General features: G+C 40.7%; 3 protein-coding genes across 4 annotated transcripts in view; 2 read left to right on the plus strand and 1 right to left on the minus strand.

Annotated features, from left to right (window-relative positions):
- The first annotated feature begins 774 nt into the window (after positions 1-774).
- rpp21 (ribonuclease P 21 subunit) lies at positions 775-3,976 on the plus strand. Its single transcript, XM_054789843.1, has 5 exons — positions 775-937; positions 1,013-1,113; positions 2,016-2,098; positions 2,181-2,315; positions 2,410-3,976. Exons 1-5 carry the CDS (start codon positions 881-883, stop codon positions 2,496-2,498), a joined length of 465 nt encoding a protein of 154 aa, XP_054645818.1. The 5' UTR covers positions 775-880; the 3' UTR covers positions 2,499-3,976.
- aqp12 (aquaporin 12) lies at positions 2,329-4,081 on the minus strand. Its single transcript, XM_054789842.1, has 3 exons — positions 3,168-4,081; positions 2,979-3,095; positions 2,329-2,905 (listed from the first exon to the last, which is right to left on the minus strand). The coding sequence occupies exons 1-3, from the start codon at positions 3,760-3,762 to the stop codon at positions 2,781-2,783; spliced, it is 837 nt and encodes a 278-aa protein (XP_054645817.1). The 5' UTR covers positions 3,763-4,081; the 3' UTR covers positions 2,329-2,780.
- Positions 4,082-6,699: 2,618 nt separating this feature from the next.
- The window catches only part of usp24 (ubiquitin specific peptidase 24), a 54,565-nt gene continuing 36,117 nt past the window's right edge, over positions 6,700-25,147 (plus strand). Inside the window, exons 1-8 of one of the 2 annotated variants that reach the window (XM_054789605.1) lie at positions 6,700-7,883; positions 16,387-16,555; positions 21,581-21,648; positions 21,716-21,859; positions 21,982-22,107; positions 22,636-22,671; positions 23,070-23,135; positions 24,110-24,175. In XM_054789605.1, the coding sequence (XP_054645580.1) occupies positions 7,605-7,883; positions 16,387-16,555; positions 21,581-21,648; positions 21,716-21,859; positions 21,982-22,107; positions 22,636-22,671; positions 23,070-23,135; positions 24,110-24,175 (954 nt within the window). In that variant the 5' untranslated portion in view covers positions 6,700-7,604. The remainder of the gene's footprint in view (positions 7,884-16,386; positions 16,556-21,580; positions 21,649-21,715; positions 21,860-21,981; positions 22,108-22,635; positions 22,672-23,069; positions 23,136-24,109; positions 24,176-25,147) is intronic. The other variant, XM_054789606.1, reaches the window with a different exon arrangement.

Below are 25,147 nucleotides of genomic sequence, written 5' to 3' on the forward strand. Positions count from 1 at the left end.
ATCTTATTGCACAAAATAAATGCAACTCATTTTTGCATATATATATATATATATATATATATATATATATATATATATATAGTGATTGGTTTGCCACTATATCTTGTGAGCAGCTAAAACAGGGGTCTCAAACTCATGGCCCGTGGGCCATTTGCGGCCCGCCGAGTCACATTTTGCGGCCCAAGAATTGTCTTCAAAGATTACTTTAATACGGCCTGCGACAAGCCAATGTGACTCGTAGGATGCACACATAAGCCTACACTGAACTAAGAGTGAGTGAGTTACTTAAAAAATGTGGTAAAAAAATTCCACCCATTTTCTATACCGCTTGTCTTCATTGGGGTCACAGGTAAACTGGCGCCTATCCCAGCTGAATGCAGCAAAATATAAACTGAAATTATTTGATTCACCCTATTACTGTATCAAGATATTATTGTTATTGTGAGCCATGTATCGCTGGTTGTATCGTGAGTTACCATGAGATTCCCAGCCCTACTCCCAATACTTGATGCCGCCCAGCCTCACTCAGACTCTACCTCCAGCGGCCCCCAGGTAAATTGTGTTTGAGACCTCTGATCTAAAGGTATCACCACAGCGTATTCTTAGAAACATTTTTGAGTTGTTGATGTTATTAGACCTAATGAGGATTAGCGGCATAGAAAATAAATAGATGGATGCTATTAGTTTTATTTCTCTGCTTTTATTTTTCAAACACCCGGTTCTCCACCATAAATTCAACATTTTTCTGCTTTTATTTTTAAAGCACCCGGAAGTTCTTGAACGGAAATTTAAACACGGACGTTGCGAAGACAATATTGCACGACGCGACGAAACCAGGTTTAAACACCCGTTTAAAACTATTTCTGTATATTTACGCATAATGGCAAAACACTTGAAAGACAAAGAAGCACACCTAAGACTTAACTACCTCTATCAGGTAAACTTTAAACATTCTCGGATCTTCCGTTGACGAGACATGCTAGTTGTCTATTGTCTTGCTTTCTTTTGCCAGGCTGCTCATTGTGTCCTCTCTCAAAACCCGGAGAACGTAGAGCTGGCCCGTTTCTACTGTTTTACTCAGCGCACCATCGCAAGACGTCTCGTACTAAGACAGTAAGTTGGCACAATAGTAACGAAAATTGTGTATGTCGAGGCGGGCATTATTTTGAAAGCGCCATTCCGAATGACGCCTTTTCCTCTAAGAGCACGTGTTTCGCTGTACTGCACTGTACTGACCACTGAACTCTATACTAATGGAAGGAGCATCCTTGCTGACCGCATGAAGCCATTGGTCGGCCATCTTGCTTCACCCAAAAAAGCATCCACGCATACACATACATGTATCTTCATTCACTACATTTATTATGTTTCGGTATAAAAATTAACACGAATTAACAAAAATTCAATTGAAACAGAGTAAATTTACTAGACCCAAATCTCAAAATTTCCTTCCAGTTTAAGTTTTTTCCCTACCTCTATGGTGTGAAATTACAATGCATAACAACTCAATTTCGGTGTTCACAAGGTATTTGTTATGATAAGATCTACATAGTATCAAAGTTAAATGCAACACATACTTTTAGAAGATGATCAGGTAAGTCAAATATTGTTGGAACTGCATTTTGTCGCAATCTAACAGTCTGGCCGGTCCTGTCGAAGTTCTCCTGGGTGAAATGACTACAACAGAGTTGCGATCTGGCTGCAGGAATCCACCTGTCTCTCAGCATATATGCTACCCATTGCTTTAAAAGTTTAGCATTGCAGTGTGGAAATCTAAATCTTATTATAGTTATAGAGTTCAGTGGTACTAAGCTGACACAGCATTAACAACAGCAGCAAATGTCATGTAATCAAATACAAGAGCTAACAAATATATTACAAATATATAGATTACAAATATAACAGTGTTCATTTTTGATGGAGTAATTAATTTCAAATATACAGCATTACAAAACTGAGCATTATTCTTTTAGTAAAGGCAGATGTATTACTATACTAAACTGATTTTATTGCAGGGATCCATCAGTGAAAAGAACATTATGCAAGAAGTGTTGCTCATTGCTCATCCCGGGTGTAACAGCAACAGTGAGGCAACGAAGTAAGTTTATATATTCTGTCAGGCCTGATCATTTCTGTTGGAATCATTTACTTTCCTGTGATTATTGACTGTGTCTCGCTAGGGAAAAAAGGCAAGACTCGTTCCACTGTGCTGCGGTGTCTCAGTTGTAAGCAAAGCAAGACACTACTGAACAACCCGGATCATTGCTTATGGGTGGACCGTCCAGAGGCTCAGCTAGAGCATCAGAAACAACCAGGTAGTAAGCGCCATTTGTGTAACTTGATTTTATTTGAATGTTTTGTATAGTTCTATAAATATTTTTTTAATAACTTTTTTTTCTTCTTTCATAGCTCAAGATGCTTCTGCTAAAAATCTCACAAAGGTGTCAGATGATCAGTCTGCATCCCCCAAACCCAGTACAAGTTCCTCCACTACATAACATACCTCAATAACATTACATATTTGCATTTTATTACATTTTGCCAAACTTTTTTTTTTCAAAAATATTTCTAAACTAATTTAATATAATGTGGTTTGAGTTCATTTGGTCGAGGTCCTACACAAATGTCCAATTTTTAAAACATTGAAAACAATGTGCAAAAATCCAGCTGAAATAGTTTCTGGATTTCCCATATGTTTTTCCATTTAGTAGTATTTTTTTGTTAACCATGTTACATGGAAGCGTCTTGTATTAAAATACTGAAATGTAAAGTAATGTCGCTCATTTTTTCTTGTCTTTTGCTCCACTTTTGGGCGCTCGGAAACGTGTCTTCTGAAAGGACAGCACGTTCTTGGCAAATATCCTGGGAATGTGGCCCATATGCAAGAGGAGAGCCAGCGTCATTCCTAGAAAATATAGATAACGCTTTAAATCCATGCATTCTCATTGTGGTATTTAATTTCTTTAGGCGACATGTACCTATGACAGGGGCCAGCCAGTAGACAAAGGCGTACTCTGCCAAGGTGAAACCAGGACAAAAGAACGTCATGCCGTAGGCTAATGAAGGGTTGATGTAAGCTGCGGTGTAACCTTTGGCTGCAGATGGACAAACAACGTTTAGTAGTGTTATTTAATTATAAATTAACATGAGAGCCAGATGCATCATACCTGTGTGGGCCAGGAAGGTGAGGAGGATGGCAATGAGGGGTACCCGGATGAAAGCAGACCTTCGTCTCAGGAAGAGGTGTACGAGGTTAAAAATGAGCGCACACACACACTCTGTGAAAAAGCCCTGCAGCAAGGAGGCCAGCAAGGACGTGCTGCACTCACTGGACATCAAGTTTTTGATCATGTGCATGTCAGTCAGCTCCAGGCTCCAGTAGTATTCAGCCACATGCAGGGCGAGATGGGCCCCGAGGAACTGGAAGACTACTGCCAGAACAGTGGTGAGCACCGTGGCCTCCAGCTGCAGGAACCTCATCAAGATCAGGCTGGGATTCCCCGAAGCGCCCTCGCTAATGATCCCGTGAGTAAGCAGCACTACAAACAGTATAGTCGCCGTCACGTCAGGGCCCAATCCCCCAGCCCACTCACCAATCTCCACAATGGTCTGCACCTCTAGCCAGCACGCCACCAGCATGAATGACGACGAAAACTCCAACAGGAAAGCCAAGCGTGGCCATTTTTTAAGCAGTGGATGCAGTGAGGCGCCGAAAACCACGCAGGCCAGGAAGTAGCCGAGAGAGGCATTGAGTCCGGACATGGCTCTGAATTACAACTTGTCTGACAACGTGGCTCATGCAAAGACACATTCCTTATCAAGAGACACGTCAGGGTTGTGTCCTGCTAACACCTGCCAAAATACACATGGGCCTTTTGCAAGGTCAGGTCAAGAAGCAGGTCATATAATAACATCAAGTCATTTAATCTATTAAGTGTTTTTTGCAATGGATTCTGCTGTCATATTACATAGAAACAGTAACACAATACTTGAACTTTGTGTAAATACAATAAAGTATTTATGTTCTAAAGTGTTTTGGTACCCACATTTTTTGTGATCAAGTGGTGGCATAAAAACATAACACACTTGCTCATATTCTCTACTGACGCTTAAAAACATTTTGCATCACAAATATTTCATACGCCAAAATGGGAGTCTGTGAATGAGTTAAAAGAGAAAAATAAAAACGAATTATTCATAATTTCAAGTTTTTTACATTCATCTACACCCAAAATGACTGGACTGGTCTGTCAACACCCACTCCCTCTACAAGAAGGGCCAGAGTCGCCTCCACCTGCTGAGGAGACTGAGGTCCTTTGGTGTGTGCAGGACTCTCTTACGGACCTTTTATGACTCTGTGGTGGCCTCAGCCATCTTCTATGCTGTGGGCTGCTGGAGAGGGGGCAGCACAGACAGGGACAGGAGCAGGATCAATAGGATCAGGAGAGCGAGCTCTGTCCTGGACGGTCCTCTGGACTCCGTGGAGGAAGTGGGGGAGAGAAGGATGTTGGCTAAGCTGACATCCATCATGGACAACACCTCTCACCCGCTACGTGACACTGTGGGTTCCCTTAGCAGCTCCTTCAGCAGCAGACTGTTACACCCACGGTGTAAGAAGGAGAGGTTCCGCAGGTCCTTCATACCGACCGTTGTCAGGCTCTACAACACCTGCACCACCTGAACCATGTTGTAGTCACTATGTATTCTTTACTTGCATATCTTGCTTTTTTTTTTTTTTTTTTTACCCCTGTCCTGTCCAGCCTTTAAAGCAGATAGAATTGTAGATCTAAATGCCGTCAAGTGCTCAACAGATTTACTCTGCCAGGGAGAAGTGTGATATACACTTCCCCTGTTATACAAAATTGAATTGACTTTGATGCTTGTTATAAAGAAAATTTGGAGTGACCGGACCGGAGCAGGAGGGTACAGAGAAGAAGAGAAAAGGAAACAGGGGGGGATGAGAGGGGGACAAAAAAAAAGAGAGACAAGGACAACAGCAGCAACAACAACAATTGTGACAACAAGAACAGAACAACAGAAACATACAGAACGACATCAGCAAATAAATGTCTGTGACAACTATAAAGACGAACAAGGACATAAGGACAAAGGACAAAACAATATCAACAACCACAATGACAACGCTGTCAATGACAATCACACATAATAGTAGTCATGAAATGATGAACTATGATAGAGATCACAATGACAATACTGCACTGAAACAGTCACACACAATAGCAGTCATGAAATGATGAACTATGATAGTGATCACAATGATAATACCGCATTGAAACAGTCACACATAATTGTAGTAATGAAAATGATTATCCATGATAGTGAACAGAATGATAATTACTGTAATGCACATCATTGTAAAAAAAAACAAAAAACTATAGTCGTACTGCTGATATCACCGTCGCTGTAATAAAACCAACAACATAATAACACCCTGGTTAACTCAGTGAGTAATGTGAAGTACGTATGTACTGTGAGTGTGCATATGTACGTGTGTACAGGTATCTCTCTATGTGGGGAAGACTTCATATATATAAAGGTGCAAGAATGTGTGGGCGTGTAATTGTCACTGAGAATGCATGAAAGGAAAGGGGCCGCCTTCCACCTCCCAGAGAGCCCCGCCCCAGATAGCCAGGCCGAGCCCCCGCCGTCAGAAGGCCACCAGGCCCACAGGGGCAGGCAGCACAAAGATCAGTGCCCTAAGAGCCAGCCCAGAGAGCCCTCCCCCGCGGGAAGACCAGCAAGGGGCCGAAGAGAGGTAATCCCAGCCAAGGACAGGGCGCCGGTGGGCCGGAGGACTGCCAACCCCCAAGACCAGCGAGAGATCACACCCCACAAAGGCAGACGAGTACCGGGGGCCACAAACCGGCAGGCCCAGAGACGCCCCCACAACCGGAAAGAAGCCCACTTGCGTATCTTGCTTGCTGATGTAACAAGTAAATTTCCTTGCTGTGGGATTAATAAAGTACAATGCAAAATACAAATATTTATTTCATTTTATTTTTTTTTACAACAAAAATGGTTGTTACAATAATGGTTATATAAATATTTTACTGTTTGCATGTTTTACTATCTATAATTTACAACCAAAATAGCCCTAACAATCGTAATTTAATGCTTTTTTTATTACAGTATGATTATTTACAACCAAAATAGCTGTAACAATAATGGTTATACTGTTTAAACTGTTTACTGGATTTATGTTTTTATTATGTTCCAAACAAAATACCCCTAACAATCGCTATTTAATGTGTAATTTCCACAACCAAAATAGCTGTTATAATGATGGTTACATACATAATCGATTTTTGTAATTATTATGTAATTTAAATTTAAATTTAATTTAAATTGTGTAATTTAAAACCAAAATCAGATTAATTGTTCTATTATAAATTTAGTTGTATATTAATTACATTTTATTTACAACTGAAATAACCCTAAAAGTTGTTGTTATAATATACAGTTCAATGTTATTTACAGCCATAATAGGTTAAGCGATGTTTTTAAAAAAATTAGGGACTAAAATCCTTTTGTGATTGTGATTGGCTACTGACGTCACGTGCACTCAAAACTAGGAAGTGGAACGCGTATTCGTTAAGGGAATACAAATACATTGGGGGGAACAAAAAACAAAACATATGGGTGTGTCTCAAATCAAATACTTCCGTTGGTACACTTAAATACGTCGGCGCGAATTTCTATGGTGTAATGCTGTCCCAAATCGATGACTCGTTCCAAGTTAGTCCTTCCCTTCCCTTTCCGCTACGCAGCTAAATTGGCGACTACTGTGTGGTATGTTTTTGAATAAATGTATATTTATTTGGGCTAGTAAGTGTCCAGACTAAGCGCTCACCATTTTGGACACGTTCAGTGCAACATCCGGGTACTGGCAGCGCGCTGCATTTTACAGTACTTTCTCATTCTATTTGTGCAACGCGATTAGCACTCAACACTGTAGTGTGGAAGTGCACCAAGTGAGACAGCAGACTCCGTTTCGTTTTCGATGAAACTAAGAATCAAATACAGAAGTGAAAGAAAAAGAACATTACAGACAACAGCGCAGCAACTAATTACCAATGTAACTGTGCTTTCTTTAGGTGTAACGCTCTACTCAAATAGTGAGCCAATTGTCAAAAAAAAGCATCTGGAATTATTCTCTTACCAGTCCACAAAAATAAGATATTTTACCATGAGACTTGTTACCACAAAATTTACATGACACTGAGATGATGGACAGTGAAGTAGGAGTGGTTTAAACTCCCTTGGCAAAAGATATTCAATAACACAAATGACTGTACCCATAATTGGTATTTTCTTCCACTCATCAAAATCTCAACAATGATGCTGATATGTTTTTTTGCTAATATGAGTATTATTTTTAAGATGTTGGTGTGGTTTGTGTATAGTTCTCTAAGGGAGTTTGCGATTTCCGAGGCTGCTGAAGTGTGCATAACACCTGTGTGGGTGCTCTAGTGGGGGAAGCCAGATCGTGACAGTCAGCAGCGGGCTGTAAACATGGCGGCGTGCAGCACAGCTACAGGGCTGTGCCCCAAACCCTATCGGTATTAGGTTGTGACCGCGGCGATATGGAGACCGAAGAGGAGCAGCATATCACCACGCTCCTCTGCATGGGCTTTCCGGACCCGGACGTGATAAGGAAGGCGCTCCGCTTGGCGAAGAACGACATCAACGAGGCGGTTGCGCTCCTGACCAACGAAAGCCCGGGGCTCGGCTATGGCTATGAGCCCATGGAGAGCGGGCCTGCCCCAGCCTTGAGTACAAGCGGAGACGGGGAAACGAGCGGGAGGACCGGCACGGGAGGCTTTGACCCTCCGCCCGCGTACCACGACGTTGTCGACGGCGAGGTGAGAGTTTAACTGCCGAACGTAAAGCAAGTTATGGGAAGGAGAGTGGCTTCGTCCATTTAAGGAGCGACACTTAGCATCCATGCTAGCTTCCTACCGAGCCGGACGTGAGCTGTCAGAGCGTCCCCTCAGGCTTTGGCGCCAGGCTCATATCGTCCGGAGCGTGAGCATACAAATTGGAGTCTTTATTTATGCAAAGTAATGGCGATAAACATCGACTGTTATAGACCACTCTTTAACATAGCTAATTGCTGGATAGCTTGCCTGCAAAGAGAGCATGAGCTGTAAGCATCATTCCTGTAAGCAAGCACTGATTTTTAAAAATAATAATTAATCATGGAGGTGACTTATTGGATTGAGTGTCCACATTATGCATTTAATAGGAGCAATTTGCATGCGTTAGGTTGCCGCCGGCCTCTGTCAGGATTTGCATTCCTGTCCAGTTCAAGTTGTGGTTTCGCAATTCCAGTAGAATACGTGGGCATTTTGCTTGTTTTCAAACAAAACTTTTTGTCATGGAGTGCTTTTTTTGTTTTCTTTTAGTGTTCATGTTTCCTACCACTAATACGTCAGTATTGTACTTACAGTAAGTTAGGGTGCACCAGCACTAAGAAACACCTCTCTCTCTGCACTGATGCATTAATTGACCCTAAGTGTATCTATTTTTTGCCCGAGTGCTCCCAAACAGAGCCACATTCAATATAAGAGGGTTAATATTACGCTTGCACTCTCATGTTGCATTCAGTGGAGTGATTTGTGAATAGTAGCAGTGTGTAAACAACAACCTGTTGACCACTTCATGCCTCTGTGTAATAACTGCAGGCACACTGTGATGCAAGCTGTTAAATATAAACGACAGTTGCCACTGCACTTCACACACAAAATGATGCACAGTTGCACATGACTGCAAACAGGACCTTGTGTTTCTTTACAACCAAATGTGTTGTCACAATCTTGCACAGACTCAATACATCAGTGTAATTTGGCCTTTAGAAAGATGGGTGCAGCTTTTGATTTAATGATGTGTTTATTTGTTGTTTTAATGTAATGTGATGGTTGTGGTTTGCAGTGGTGTAGAACTGCACCGTGTACAATGGAATACCTTTGACCTCTCATACGTACATCAAGGCAGAAGTGCCAAACATTTATTAACCGTACAGGGTACATTTTTTACCATTCAAGACATGTCATATAAGTAGACGTTAACGTCGGCGTAATAAAACTAAAATAAAGTCAAACAACCTACCGTGACTGACGCATAATGTAAAGAAAACAAGAAGGTGTTGCTTGGGGCTGGATCCTTGCCTGTGTCGCATTTTTGGTTCTAGGGCAGTCCAAAGTGCAGCCCAAGGGCCATTTTGCCATATCCTGAAAATTAAATAGGGACTTTCTGCAAGCACCATATCCCTCCCTCTTCTTGCTCCAAGCATTCAAGCCACGCCCTATGCAACACACACACATGCATGCTAGCCATGTTTGTTGTCAGCTAATGATAGTGATTTGGCAACGTTTAGCTACAAAAATTACCTGTCATTGACTGTATAGCCTATTGTAACTACAGCATGACTACAAATTGTTGGTCACTTTCCTCAGGCTGCTTTTGTGTATGTGCACGCACCTGACAGCCCTGAGTGACAGCCATGAACGCCAGTATTCTTTTCAGGCCGAAATACAATTTTTATATAATTTAATTTGTAATTGTGGAAAAATATAGATTTTTTTGTTCAGTCTGTTCTTTGCTATCTGGTGATGGTCTGCTTATATTTTTCGTTTACATAAATGAAGTTGAGGCTCCAGCATATCCCGCCGACACTAGTGAGGACAAGCAGCATAGAAAATAGTTGAATGAAATATGTTATTAGCGATTACATTAAATTGCTAAGATGTCAATGTATTGTTCAGACAGCTTAGCATATATTGACCAACATTGGGTTGGCTTTCATATTTTTTTGCATAAAATGTATGCAGGATAAAATGTAAACTCAATAAAACACTTTTCTACTCTTTGATGATACCAAATAGCCAGCTGGGGGGCTAGCTCGTGAGCTAAACCAGATCCTAACATATGCAGTTAATGTCATGCCTGGACTTCTCTGTCTTAATGTTTAATCTACGATGTTTCACTGTCTACACTATGACGTTGCTGGCGCTACCAACACGCAATCACACAATCAGGTTACTACTACCATACTTTTATTTCTAAGCTTACATTGCACTGAACAATGTAAGCACACTTTTTAATGCAGTGTAACTAGGTAGTAGTTATGTAGCTGTTATCATTTCACTGAGGAAGTTGACTAATACAATACTACAATACTTATCAACATGAATGGATGATTTTTCATAGAAATGACCCCTTTGGTTCTCAAATTTTATGCCAGCAAAAGTGGTCCACGATGTATGTTGACGTGGACTTAAGCAGGTAATTTTACTAATAATAAATGCATGGGCGACCGGAACTTGAAGCAGGTCGACATAGATAGGGCCCTATAATTTCCGCATGGAACACCCATGTAACCGAGATGGCCGTGGCACTTCGTCGCGGAAGTAGATGCGAGCGTCTTTGTCACATACACAAAAATGGAGAGGTGACAGTGCGCAGGGATACAGCGGAAGACAAATATAACGCAGAGCGATTTGTGTGGTCTGTATTTTTCAAGTAGGCACTTTTGTGAACGTATGTTGTTTTGAGAGGCCAAACTCCTTATAAGTGAAAGCCCAGCGACTACTTGGAACTACGTTCTTTATCACGGAAATCCAACCAGAACACTGGACTGAGGGGACCAAGTGGGGGGGTGAGTCGCTGTTGATGGACGTCATTACTCATGGAGATGTCATACAACTTCCATCCATCCATTTTCTATACCGCTTCTCCTCTTTAGGGTCGCGGGGGCATGCTGGAGCCTATCCCAGCTGACTTTGGGTGACAGGCGGGGTACACCCTGGACCGGTCGCCAGCCAATCGCAGGGCACATATAGACAAACAACCATTCACACTCACATTCATACCTATGGACAATTTAGAGTCACCAATTAACCTAACATGCATGTTTTTAGAATGTGGGAGGAAACCGGAGTACCCGGAGAAAACCCACACACGCACAAACTCCACACAGAAATGCCCAAGGGAGAATCGAACCCAGATCTTCCCGATCTCCAGACTGTTACTGTGTTGGCCAACATGCTAACCACTAGACCACCGTGCGGCCGTCATACAACTTCATGTCAAATAATCCAAACTATCTTTTAATCACAAGCTTAGGCATTACTGTTTGTTGAAGATTTTGAAACAATATGTGCAGAGGCTGACATCTCATTAGAAAGGTTAGCCAGGCTACATCCATATCTGAATTACTAGGCAAAGTTGGCCAATGTTGTATTGCATTAATAAATGTAAGGATTTTTGTATTTAATCAACTAGACAAGCCAGTCTAGTGGTTAGCATGTTGGCCACACAGTCAGGAGATTGGGATTCGAACTGGGTTCGAATCTCCGTTGGGCATCATGTCTGTGTGGAGTTTGGATGTTCTCCCCGTGTGTGTGTGGGGGTTTTCTCGGTTTCCCCCCACATTCCAAAAACATGTATGTTAGGTTAATTGGAGACTCTAAATTGTCCATAGGTATGAATGTGAGTGTGAATGGTTGTGCCTTACGATTGACCAGTCCAGGGTGTACCCGGCCTCTCGCCCAAAGTCTGCTGGGATAGGCTCCAGCATACCCACGACCTAAGTGAGGATAGAAGATTGATGGATTAATGGACAATTGATTAACTAACCCAAAAAGCACACACTCTAAAAAATTTAAGTGGAAAATACGGAATTTAGGAAAAAATAAAACAGATTTGATAGGGCCCTACATAGACAGGTTGTTGACGTAAGCGGGTTACACTCTACAGTCGTCCCTTGCCACTTTGCGTTTTGAATTTTGCAGCTTCACTCTATGATGTTTGTAAAAGTATATATTAATTGATAAATCATTGTTTTGTGGATTCCGATACCCATCATCCATGAGTGAAATCGATACCACTACCATTCATATAGATTAAGCGTAATTTTTAAATTTACTATTGGTCTATATCAGGGGTCTCAAACTCGCGACTTGACAGGAAAGACTACTGTAAATGCGGCCTGCAAGGTCTAAGTCAGGGGTCTCAAAGTCGTGGCCCGTGGGCCATTTGCGGCCCACTAGGTCACATTTTGCGGCCCGCGACTTGTCTTCAAAGATTACTGTAATACGACAAGTGACAAGCCAATGTGACTCGTAGGATGCACACATAAGCGAGTGAGTCACTTAAAAAATGTAAAAGAATTCCACACATTTTCTATACCGCTTGTCTTCATTGGGGTCACAGGTAAGGTGGAGCCTATCCCAGCTGAATGCAGCAAAATATAAACTGTGAAATTATTTATTTATTTGATTCACCCTTTTACTGTATCAAGATATTATTGTTATTGTGAGCCATGTATCGCGTGTCGTATCGTGAGGTACCCCGAGATTCCCAGCCCTACTCCCAATACTTGATGCGGCCCAGCCTCACTCAGACTCTACCTCCAGCGACCCCCAGGTAAATTGTGTTTGAGACCCCTGGTCTATATGATATGAAAAAAGCAACCATAAAATTGCCACTAAGACAAAAACATATTTGACTTACATTTTCAAGAGAACATATATCACTGGAGACTTTGGATGCGAGAGCACACAGCTGACGAAGGCAGACGAAGGCCGGCCACTTTTCGGGTTATCCACCTTAGACCTCCGACTGCCACACACATACAGGCAATCCAGCATTAGCCACATTAGCCGCCGCCCGACCAGTGATCACATCGCGAGCCTCGAAAACTCACCACACCCCGCCAAGTGCCCGCCCCACAAATGCCAAATCTTTTTAACGTGCCGCCCCAGCGAGATATTTTTTGTTGCATGTTTTGCACGGTGCAAAATTTATATCACTGTCACAAACGACAGGTAAATCCCACACTGCAGACATGATTGTTTTGGCTTTGGCATGCCTGCGCAGTGTGGGAGAAAGTGGGCGGGAGAGGGAGACGCTCGCTACAGGCTGCAAGCTGCAACAGTACAAGCCACAGGTGATCGGCTTTTGTGATCAGCGTTGACAGGCATTTATCAGCATCTTCCGATCACGTGCTTTTTCACGGAAATCGGCCGATGTCGATTGGTGGCCTATCGATTGGAGCACCCCTCGTCAAAACATATGCATTTGTAAGTAAATATTACATATTTTTTGCCTAAATTAAGCATTTTCAGGCATAAAAATGACTAAATGAACTAAAATGCAAATATAAGGCATACGTGTATAAAAGACGCATTCAGTGATGTTGATGAAATGTAGTATTCAACACTGGTGTCGTCAGTAATGTTACTGTAATGTTTGAGATACACAAGGATTGGATTTGATCACCAGAACAATCGGCTTTAATTGCACGTTTGAATAATCTCATAACAGACACAATAAATTCTAATAATCCCTAATAAATAATAATAATAATAAAAATAAAAAAAAACGGGTACTATTTCTGCTATTACTCACACAAAGTTGAAACTCAACTCTGAAAACACAACATCATTTCCTGTCTGTCCCTCTTTCAGGTCCTGTAGAGAAGACATTTATAGTAATACACACAAGCACAAGTATTATTTATGTCTTAAGTGGCTTATTTACTGTTATAATGTCTACTATATTGTATACTAGTGTATATGTATTATGAGTGTAAAGGTGACCAAGGGGGTGTTATTTCATGTGTGGTTACTCTAATAATGTTAAAAACAGTATTTTGAAGGACGTAAACAGGTTTTCTTTACTCTATGAATATATTCCATTTATAAAAAAGCAATTCTACTTTGCTGAAATTTGCTTATCACGGTCGGTTCTGGGCCGCCCTAAATGATGGATTACTGTACTATGACCCTAATAACCCTACTGCATGAGTGCAACCAATATTTGTGAAAGTTATGAACGTGAAGAAGCTACAAAATGTTCCATCTATTTTCTTCCTGGGTCCACTTCCAGTTTGTGCTCCTGATGCATGCCGCAGGTCACCATCCCCGTGTCATCCCCCTAAATATAGCCCTGCAGTGTCTCTGACAAACACTTTGCAGACTCTTGCACGTGGTCCCAGGGGAAGTCAGTGGGTGCATAGTAACAGCGCCTCAAACCTCCTCGTCAACATACATGTGTGTTCACTATTGATGATTACACTTGAATATGTTTATTATCGTGGTTGTAGCTAGTGGTGGTCTACATTTGTACAACTGCAGGAGGGTACCTTATTATGTGTCCATGTCAGCATATGAAGTTATTCTGTCAACGAGTCTTTATTGCTATCCTCTCACCCGCCTATACTGTAGTATGTATCTGTATCATTTTAAATACACAGGGAAGCAATGAAATACAATCCCTCTATTACTTTCTCCTCTTCTTACTGTTTGCCTATTTTTAATTACCAGGCCATCACAGATACAGTATGTATCGCTGTGGAACGCAACTAAAGGGGCATTGCTTACACTCATAATTGAGCATGCATTTACATACAAGCTAATTGAACAATAATGGGTAATGTGCTGTTCACTGTATTTTTCTTATTATTTAGGATTACATATCATAATCATCTTTCATTACCATGAATTAGTGGTGAGTACCTATACATTTCGCAATTTAAAATGTGTAGTGTGAGAAGCTGATTACAGGGAAGGTGTCTCCAACAGGTAGCTTGTGTGCTACCAGTAGCTCACCAGCTGATTATGAGTAGCTCACCAAATGGTCAAAGAATATTTGCCTAAACTCTTAGTATTTTTACTAGAGATGCTCGATATTGTTCAACACATGATTAGAGATACTGATATCAATCGATACTGATATCTGCAGCAGCTCTCTCCAAATAATGTTGCGTAATGAACACATTATGCTTCTTCTACTACCAACAAACACTGTTTGTGCAAAATAAGACGAGTACTGCAGTATGCAGTACAACTTATAGAAAAAGTACCAAAAGGCTGCGTGTGACTCATTGATTCTTCCCGAGGTGTGATATTAGATTAGAAGTATTGTCGGAATACGCCTTACTTCCCCCTTGCATAACCAGTGCTTTTTGTCATGTTCCTCATGACAGGTTGGACTTTAGCTTTGGTTTTCCTTAGTTTGCACTCTGTGTCCTGTTTTGAGCTCTTATTTTGGTTGTCTGTTTCCTGTTTGGCACGATGTGCTTTGCGGTCGCTGGAAAACACATGCGATGAGTTTTCCAGCGACCAACTGTTTGAGTGAACTGAAACATAAAATGCAGACGGTGTAAAAGTCCAGCTTTGTGGCCACAAACAGAGCTGTTGGGAAGTTGTACTGATGAAGAGTAGAATGTAGAGCAGATGCTCACTCCACTTCCTTTTAACAGAGAAGAAAGGTATCAGGAGTCATTCTGTCAAGAGAAATGTCCTTGATTGAAGAGAGGGCAATTTACACATCATTGGTGGTCAGGTAATTTCAGAAGCTAGAAAATACCTAAGATAGCAATGTGTTTTTCATCCAAGAAGAATTTCTGTATGTAGGAAACGGCGTAAGTCGGTTTCGTTTAAGTCCACAACCCATCTTTGTCATCTGTACATGGTCGACCACTTTTGTGGACAGGAAAATTTCAGTGAAAATGGGTCTGTTTATGTCGATGTGGTGTAGTAATTATCGCTAGTGGATGAGAAGCGTGGAACGTAGTAGACATTTTATTAGTAGATAGCAATATATTTGATATTTTTTGTACTTTTCTTAAAAGCAAAGTTAAAATCTCGTCTCGTCTCGTTCTCGCAGACACAATCTCGTGTACCGTCTCGTCTCTTGAACTGAGTGACTCGTGACACCCCTTGTAGTTACACAGTATTAAAACATGCACACTGTCACTTCCTGTAACAAGTACATTTGCAAGCAATGGCTAGTTTTGGTTTTGATTTCAGTTATGTCGACAATCCTTATGTCGACATCAGTCAGACAGTCCGAGGGACGTCCACAACACACAACATTTAAAGACAAATCTTTGTAAAACGCCTTCTAATGCACAAGCCGAATGTAACAAGATGAACTAATTCCAGAATAAATCCTGCTCTTTCAAGATAGTGAAGTTGAACGGAAGTAGACGGCTAGACGCATTGATTCAGGAACTTTTCCAGCCTGTGGAACCTCACTGCAATCATTCTCTCTGTCCGTTCTTGAATGTTGTATTAGTGTCATGTATGGTATTTACAACAGCTGTGTCATTCAAAATGGTTCTTCCTGTTTCGAGTTCTACTGCAAGCTAATTGCACCTTTTGCTGAAGTGAAATCCGTTATGTTTCCCTATTTATTTATTTTTTAAAACTACATCGCATATCATCTTTGATGCACACACGCACACATGCACGCACACAAGCACATACACAAATACAACACAGCAGTACACAGAGTGGACAGCTGGTCAGACTTTCATTCAGTATATTCATGAGTGGATGTCTGTCATTGTCCTTGCAGAGGAGCAACGATGAGAACGGCAATTGCTCAGGAGGCAACATGGAGTTCCCCACCACCAACCTGTATGAGCTGGAGAGCCGAGTGTTCACCGACCACTGGTCCATTCCTTACAAGAGGGAGGAGTCGCTGGGCAAATGCCTCATCGCCTCCACTTGCCTCGCCCGCCACGGTACAGAAAAAAAAAATCGCTGCACTTCAGTTGAGCTTGGAACAGTTAACCCTGATTCTGGTTTGCCGGGTATGTGGGTGGGGTGACACTACCTGTGTTAGTTACAGTATGTAAATAGTGTGACGCAGTGCAGGGTTTCCCCTAGGATTTTTTTTTAATCTGTGGTAGTGGGCTGCATGGGAAGGGTGGACTACTGCCGCTGTCATGCCGCTGCTGCCTCTGCATTTTTTAAAATATTATGATAAATAACAATTTTTATGACTTATTTATTTATTTATTAACTTATTTCACTTTTTTCAATAACCTGAAGAACATGAACCGAGAACATTGCAAAACTGTCCATTTGTACATGGTGGCCGTGGCCTCCCCACTGGCCATCTGGACATTTCAGGTATCAACTTATTGCCACCGCTACGTGAGTAATGGTGTCATCTTGGCCACCCCAATGAAACATTTCTGACTCTGCCACTGCTCGCACGTGATGTGCTACTCTAACCACTGGTTGTTTATACTATGGACCGGCAATAAATTACTATTGCGCTGAAGCGACTTTGTTAAAAAATGTAATATATTCTAAATCACACCACAAATTGATCTATAACCATGTCAAATGATTAGTCCTACCCTATAAATATTTTGCACGGCCATTTTTTTTTCCAGTTTTATTCATATTGGATGGACTTTTTTATTTGATGGGTCTTTCATTGCATTAGGGACATGACTCAGAGGTTTGTTACAAAAGCCAAACAATATTGTTGGTCATGCTGTGTAACAAAAAAGTAAATTGAACAATACTTTAGTTGCATTATTTTTAATGCTTTGAAGAGCTATTTTCATAAAATATTCAATTCCACAAATTCATGTTAGTAACAAAAACTACTATTAAAAAAAAAAAAAAGGATTGGTACTGGATTGGATTGGCAAGACAATAAAAAAAAAAATTGGATAGGATTCGAAGTCAAAAAACGTGGATCGTGACATCCCTAGTAACTCGTACAAAATTTTGTACTATTTGACACAAGCCTAATTTAATTTGATGGCTCTTTTAGAGTAATACGAATACATTGGAAATGAATTCTTCAATAATATATTTTTTAGTTCAAAATAACACAATTAAGTAAATAAAATAACAATTTGAATATTTTTTAAATAGAAATCTGTCTTGTATACTAAATTGAGAGTCCAGGGTTATGATAGCACAGGTGTATCCATCTAGCAGCACTATTAAAGCTACTTTGACAAAAAGAAAGGAGAGGTGAGCTATTTGTGTTTTATGTGACTGCCAACATTTAAATTGTACTTGTATTTACCATGCACATCTCTACTCAGTGTGCTCATTTGTCATTAAATACAGGTGTCATGTTTGAAAAGAACACTTATAAAAATAGAAAGAGCTGAAGCTAATATTCTTTGGTGAACTACTCAACATCAGCTGGTGAGCTGCTGCTCGCTTACGAATTACCTGTTGGAGACCCCTGTGATAGCGTCAAATCTTAAAGCTGGACACACGACGTGTGTATGCGAGCAACGTAAACACACACCTAGAGAGCAAAATTGTTAAGTGACACAAGTGACACAAGTGACACAAAAAAGTAAGTTGGCATGTACCCCATGAATGTGATAGCCACTTGTAGCTCGCCCGTGGGACAAAAATGAGCTAGCTAGCTGCCATCAGGGAGGCAGTGGGAGCTAGGCAAAATGTGTAAACAAAGATGCTAGAAAGTGGAATGAGAATGAAACTTGAGTGGTCACACACACTAGCATAGATTGGCTTAGCCTGTGATGAGCTGTCATCAATTGACTCCACATTTTAAGGACTATTTTTCTCTCTCTCTCTCTCTCTCTCTCTCTCTCTCTCTCTCTCTCTCTCTCTCTCTCTCTCTCTCTCTCTCTCTCTCTCTCTCTCTCTCTCTCTCTCTATATATATATATATATATATATATATATATATATATATATATATATATATATATATATATATAGTATATCCATTCATACAATATATTACTTAACATTGTGTTCAAGTAAAAAGAAAAAAAAAACAACAAATTTTTAAGTTGTGGCTCTTCGCCATGATCAATTATATGCAGCGGAAACCCTGCAGTGGAACCAGCATGTGAATTCAACAAAGAAGATGACATATTGTATACGCTGTAATTATAGCTGGGGTGTTTATTTACCTAAAGCGCAAAGTAGGGATGGGCAATATGGCCTAAAATCCATATTGTGATATATATTAGATTATTGTAACTCCCTGTTAATAGGTCGGCCTAAAAAATCCTTAAAGATTCTTCAGTTGGTCCAAAACACCCATATGAGTCTTAACCAGAACCAAAAGAGATCATATTTCACCTGTACTAGCATCACTGCACTGGTTACTTGTAAAATTTTGAATTGGGTTCAAAATTCTCCTTTTTACTGTACAAGCACTACACGGTCTGGCACCAATATATCTTAGAGAGCTTCGAGTGTCCTATCAACCCAGTAGAACAATGCGCTCGCAGATTTTACACTTAGTTGTGACTCCTAAAATTTTTACAAGAAGAAAGGCGGGTATGGACTTTAGTTATCAGGCTGCTCTGTTCTTGGAATCATTTCCCTGATTCAATCTGGGGGGCAGACACCCTCTCTCTGTTTAAAAGTAAACTCAAAACCCACCTTCTTGCTAAAGCATATTGTTAGACAGACCCCATTCTCCTGATATGCTTCCCTGTCCCTTGGACTAAGATAAAGACTATCCTGTTTTTTCACTGGATCTACCATCTTTTTTCTATCCTAACCCAACCAGTTGAGACAGACGGCCGCCACACAGAGCCTGGGTTCTAGTCAAGGTTTCTTCCCCAGAGGAAGTTTTTCTTTGCCTCCGTCGCCAAGTGCTTGCTCATGTAGTGTTCATTTGGTTTCTCTTTTTATTTATGAGGGGTGTGATCATAGACCGACCTCATGTGTAAAGTGTCTTGAGACAACTTTTGCTGTGATTTGGCACTAAATAAATAAAATGGAAGTGAATTGAATTGAATATTGCAGCCTCTTGTGATCACAGTATACTCATATCACAATATATTCTTTGGCATAAATAAAAAAAATTATAATAGAATCATTTCAAACAGCTTGACCTATGCCGTAACGTATTGCGTCATTTATGGTTTTGGACGTGTGCGCTCACAATGTAGTTGCTCAGAATAGTTGTATGTATTGTATTGTTGCTTCTATAAACTCTTTAATCTACGGTACTTGCTAATTTCTTGTTCATAGCTGGTTACTCTCCCCTGTAACGCGGTTCTAGCTCGAATTGCGTTAATGTGCACTAAGCAGTTTTTTTTTGTGTGTGTTTGCTGCTTTACATTCCAGCTCGCTTAGAGGTTAGCATAACTTCTTTGCCGCCATTGAGGTGAGAATTAGTAACTTAATAGAGCGGCGCCGCACTCTGGAAGGACATACAGGCTACAGCGCTCCATTACATTGACAACGCCTCACAGACTGTTGCAACTTGTCGCTCTCAATTTTGCAGGACACGGGTAGGTTGCCTCATCCAACATGCATTATCGCGATGATTTAATAGTTACTGATTTCAGTGCATGAGAAAGTGGTAAGGAAAATGTAGCTCTCTTTGAACACATGGTCATTTATTAATAAGTAGTATACTGTATTGCACAACACGGCAGCAAAAGAACCAACGCTGTAAAAGCGGTAAGGGACAAACGGTTCAGCTAGCGTTAATACCGCTGATGAGTTCATTGTAAACGACAGTAACACACATGAGTTTCACACCAACAGCGAAGTAGAGTAAACCAACATTTTAAAACGATTGCAAAGGTTGATAAGGCTGCTGGATGCTAACTACTCCAATGTGGCACCATCTTTTGAAATTGGTAATAATAAAAAAAAAAATACATCAGGAACTTGCCTACAGCCACAACTGTTAATGCCACTGTTTTTTTTTTTTTTTTTTTTTTTTTACCCTGTATGGAACTAAACAGCCATAGGGAAAAAAAAGAAAAAAAAAGTACACTCAGAAGCTCAAGACATGTTAAATACATTTGTATCTAGGGGTGTCTGTATACAACTTTTTGACTTCTGATACAATACCGATATTGAAGCCTTGAATATCATTCGATACCGATATTGAGCAGATGTCAAGACAAATCACACATACTTTTGTTACTTATTTTGTTGTGTGGAATGTTAGAAAATGCTTGATCAAGTGATTACTCGGAACAATAGTAACATAATGATATGCATGAGAAACTCACCCATTTACTTCTTTATGCATGTGGTGTATAGTTTTATCCACAATATAGTGGTAGCTAGGCATAATATAGTGAGGTTCGAGGTGCTCAATGAAACGTTTAAACCCAACATTACTCACCACTGACAGGGGCTTGCTCTTTTCTGTTAAAGATAATGGCTTTTTGGGAGTTTCCCGTGTGATGCCGCTTCATGTGCGCAATGAAGTTGGTCGTATCAAACTTCCCCAGTTCTGTGCCACTACGAGTGGCTTGTTCATAATAGGTTTTGCACTCAGCTGCAATATTTTTACTGCTACATGGCTGACATCACTCCTGCTACTTGCTACTTTGTTAGCACGCTAGCAAACACTGTTGTTGTTGTTATCACATGAGCTCTATCTGGACGTTCCTGGATAGATGTTCTGGGGTGGAATCTGGAATTGACTGCCTGTATCGGAATGCCAATATCTGAGATTTGCGATGCAAGCTGATATAATTTAATATTGTGTTATTTGTTTTTTTCCCCTTATATTGGCATATCGGATTGGGACATCCCTATTTGTGTCCACATAATTTATAGCGCTTTGTCATTCCATTCCTAATGCCACATTGTAATTCCATCGTAATGCCATAGTGAAAATTCTCTGTCATCCATCAAACATGTTTTCAGACACTTTACAATGTAAACATAGAATAAGTGTGAAAACGGGGGTTTTATTGGCCTGTGTTGTGTGAGAGCCATGATGTGTTCAGTTGATTTTTGACTATTTTCTGACCACTTTGTCCTTTCCGCCAGGCCTTGCCGACGCAGACGAGAACTGTAAGAGGTTTGTGGACCGCTGTATGCCAGAGGCCTTTAAAAAGGTATGCAGTCAGCTTTCCACCTCATTAATTACTGTAACAATTAAAACCTGATTGTCCTTCTATCCAGTTGTTGACCAGCAGTGCCGTGCACAAATGGGGCACGGAGATTCACGAGGGCATCTACAACATGCTGATGTTGCTGGTGGAGCTGGTGGCAGAGCGGGTCAAGCAGGACCCTGTTCCTGTCAACCTAATGGGGGTCTTGACGATGGTGTGCCTTTCCAGTTCTTTTGTAAACTGTAGACTTTTAAACCTGGGTGTTGACTGCATTATCTGCAACTAACAAAACTTGGATTTTTTATTTTATTTTTTTTTACTTTATGTTGGGTCCAGGCCTTCAACCCCGACAACGAGTACCATTTTAAGAACCGAATGAAGGCGTGTCAGAGGAACTGGGCTGAAGTTTTTGGAGATGAAGCCAACATGTTTGCTGTGTCTCCAAGTAACACCTATCAGAAAGTAAGTTGAACTCAAAAATTATTATAAATATACATATTCTAAAGTGATTGTTTGGTAGGATAAGTACTTTATTGCTCTGAACACAAATTCTATTGCACCCGACAGATTTGTTCTGCAACAACCTTACAGAAAATCTTGATTTATTTAGCATATGTGCATTTAAGCAAACTGAATTTTAAAAAGCCTTTCAGGGGCAGTTAGATATTTACTGTATTTTTGTCTGTGTTATTCTGCAGGGGTGATGAATGCCTTTTAATGTAAAATGACATTGACACACCGATGAGTAAAGATGAAACAGCTGCAGCTACACACATGATTCTTTATTAACTTTTGTTTATTATAATTAATTGTTGAAATGTAGGTCACCGAGTTCAGCATGTTGTATAACTGAGGGGCAGGGGATGGATGTGAGATTGACATACAACAGCTGTGTGTATGTACAGTGTGTGTGTGTGTGTGTGTACAGTATGTGTGTGTGTGTGTGTGACTGTGAAATAAATCCACTGAATGCACAAATATCTGTTTCAGGAGCCCCACGGTTGGCTAGTGGATTTAGTGAATCAAGTAAGTTATATCAGCCACATTCCTACATACACTCCCAAGTGCCATATCCATATGAATGCAGTTATAGTTGAAAACATGGATTTTTTTTGGAGGGGGGTTCCACCTTGTGTTCACATACTGTACAATCTGCCTTGTTGGCAGATTAGTATTAATAATAATATTATAATAATTATGATTATATATAATAACTATAACCTTTTTCAGACTTCCTTTTGGCTATAGTGACCTTGCAGTTTAGATTTATTGCACCGTCTGTTGCTTTGGCATGTGCTTTTCTATGCATTTCTCTATGAACTTTTTTTTAAAAACACCTTTGGCATGAATACAGATTCTTTTGAAACTGGGGTGAGGAACATGTTTGTTGACTTGACCTTATCTTCTGTGCTTCTTTTGTGTAGTTTGGAGAGCTGGGAGGATTCACCGCCATCCAGATGAAGCTCAACGCAGAGGAGATCGAAATAGCTGTAAGACTCCCCCATCCCCTGTAACCCTTGTTGCAAATGAACAAACTGGTTGACTTTGAGACCTCTTCCCTGTCGGCTGTCAGCTGCAGAGGGCTTAAAGTTGGATTCATGTTGCTGCTGGGGCATTTTTCAAATGCTCTGTTGTGTTGCCTCCTCTAAGGCCTCCTTGTAGTGGCGCTTCCTCTGTAGGAACCTGGCCGGAAGCGTGGCGGTGTGAAGCCATTGATTTTTTTGGGTAGGAATGTGTTTGAACCGAGCCCTTCCATCTGACCATTAGCATATTAATAGGTGAGGAGAAGCGGAAGCGCACTCGTCTTGTACACCATCAAGCATTACAGTTTGTCAGCTGACAATGTTATTTGACAGCTGACAAACTGTAATGCTTGATGGTGAAAGCCGGTGAAATTGAGAGGTGAACATAGAGTATAATGGGAGGAGGGCTGCATATTCAGGCTCCCAGGGGCAACCCATTAATTTGTCTTGCAGGAAGTCAAGTGCAGAAATGAATAGCAGAAGCAGCACAAGGCTGGAAGTCGACATAGAACAGTGTCAGACTGGAACACAGAAACTATTCACTTATTCATTCATTAAGCCCATGTGATTTAACATTGATTGACACAGGGCAGCCGGATTCACATGTTTGAACCCTTGCTCTTACATTGGGAATGTAATGGTTTTAAAAACATGAATGTCCTCTGGCTTGGGAGCGTTCTGTACTCTCACAGTGGTTCAATCCCTCATCACCACACAACATGTAAATCAGGACCAAAACGTTAAAATTATTGTCACAATATTGACATAGATGTTAATGACGTAGAACACAGACATACTTTACATTTATTACAACTTAAAATGATCATTTAGCAATTTGCTCTTGTCACATGGTATCCCCAAAAAACTGACTTCAGTGTGATTGACTTCAAAGTGATTGAATGAAGTAAGGTTTGTCACATTTCAGCTTTTCTGTCCCACAGTGTATTTCTGCTCTGGTCCAGCCTCTCGGGGTTTGTGCCGAATACCTCAACTCCAGCCTTGTCCAGGTGAGCGTTGTCCAGAAAGCTTATGAAGAATTTTAATGGTACATATTGTAAATGACTGCAAGTCTCCTATAGTCTGCAGGTGCATGATCTACAAAAGCAAATAATACCATTTGTCTATAGTGGGTGCGGGGTCAAAAAACATTACAGTATTAACTGTAGGCAACCTCGTGATGTAGTTTTTTCCCCACACAAGATGGCAGTAGCTGCACTTGAAGTGTCATGCATGAGTGGTCAGTATCCAGAAGCTTAACCTACCTCTGCATGTGCAGATGTTGGTTGCGTTCCTCAGCTGTTCTTGTGAAACTCAAGCATGTTACACTTAGCATACGGTTGTTTCCAATGAACTCATCAGCACTATCAATGCTGGCTGAGCATTTTGCCTTACCCCATGACAACATTGGTTCTCTTGCTGCTGTGTTGTGTAATATGTAGTACTTGTTAGTAAATGATCATATGAGCACAGAGAACTTCATTTTCCTTTACAGTTTCCCATGTAGTCTTAAACGTTATTGAAGTTACAAAATTAACTTGTTATATACAGGGTGTCCCAAAAATGTATACACTTGCTGCAACAGTCTGTCATGCCAGGTATTAGAGAAGACTCTGAAGATGAGGAGTTTTATTTTCAGTAAGATGGGGCATGCCCACACTACCATCGCAATATCACATCCTTCCTTGATAAGATCTTGCCAAACAGGTGGACTGGATGGAGGGGTTTTGTTGAATACCCTCCACATTCACCAGACTTCACACCACTAGCCTTTTTTTTGTTTTTTGATGAGGATACCTAAAAGACAATGTCTATGCTATGAGAGTTGCAACAGTCGCTGAATTGAAAGCAGCCATTGAACATGAATGCACGCAAATACCAAGGGAATTGCGTTGTCAGCAGTATCTAGACCAGAACGGACGTCAGTTTGAGAGCAGTCTGTGACAAAACAATAAAATGATGTTTGTAAATTGTATTACACT

This window comes from Dunckerocampus dactyliophorus, chromosome 10 (assembly GCF_027744805.1).
Source record: "Dunckerocampus dactyliophorus isolate RoL2022-P2 chromosome 10, RoL_Ddac_1.1, whole genome shotgun sequence".
Classification (NCBI taxonomy): Eukaryota; Metazoa; Chordata; class Actinopteri; order Syngnathiformes; family Syngnathidae; genus Dunckerocampus; species Dunckerocampus dactyliophorus.

Bases quoted from the DNA above. Each gene is read 5' to 3' on its own strand.
- aqp12 (XM_054789842.1), bottom strand. From the start codon at position 3,762: ATGTCCGGACTCAATGCCTCTCTCGGCTACTTCCTGGCCTGCGTGGTT. The intron at 3,096-3,167 runs GTATGATGCATC...GTCCATCTGCAG, and splicing joins CACCTTCCTGGCCCACACAG to CCAAAGGTTACACCGCAGCT. The intron at 2,906-2,978 runs GTACATGTCGCC...TATATTTTCTAG, and splicing joins CTGGCTGGCCCCTGTCATAG to GAATGACGCTGGCTCTCCTC.
- rpp21 (XM_054789843.1), top strand. From the start codon at position 881: ATGGCAAAACACTTGAAAGACAAAGAAGCACACCTAAGACTTAACTAC. The intron at 1,114-2,015 runs GTAAGTTGGCAC...ATTTTATTGCAG, and splicing joins AGACGTCTCGTACTAAGACA to GGATCCATCAGTGAAAAGAA. The intron at 2,316-2,409 runs GTAGTAAGCGCC...CTTCTTTCATAG, and splicing joins AGAGCATCAGAAACAACCAG to CTCAAGATGCTTCTGCTAAA.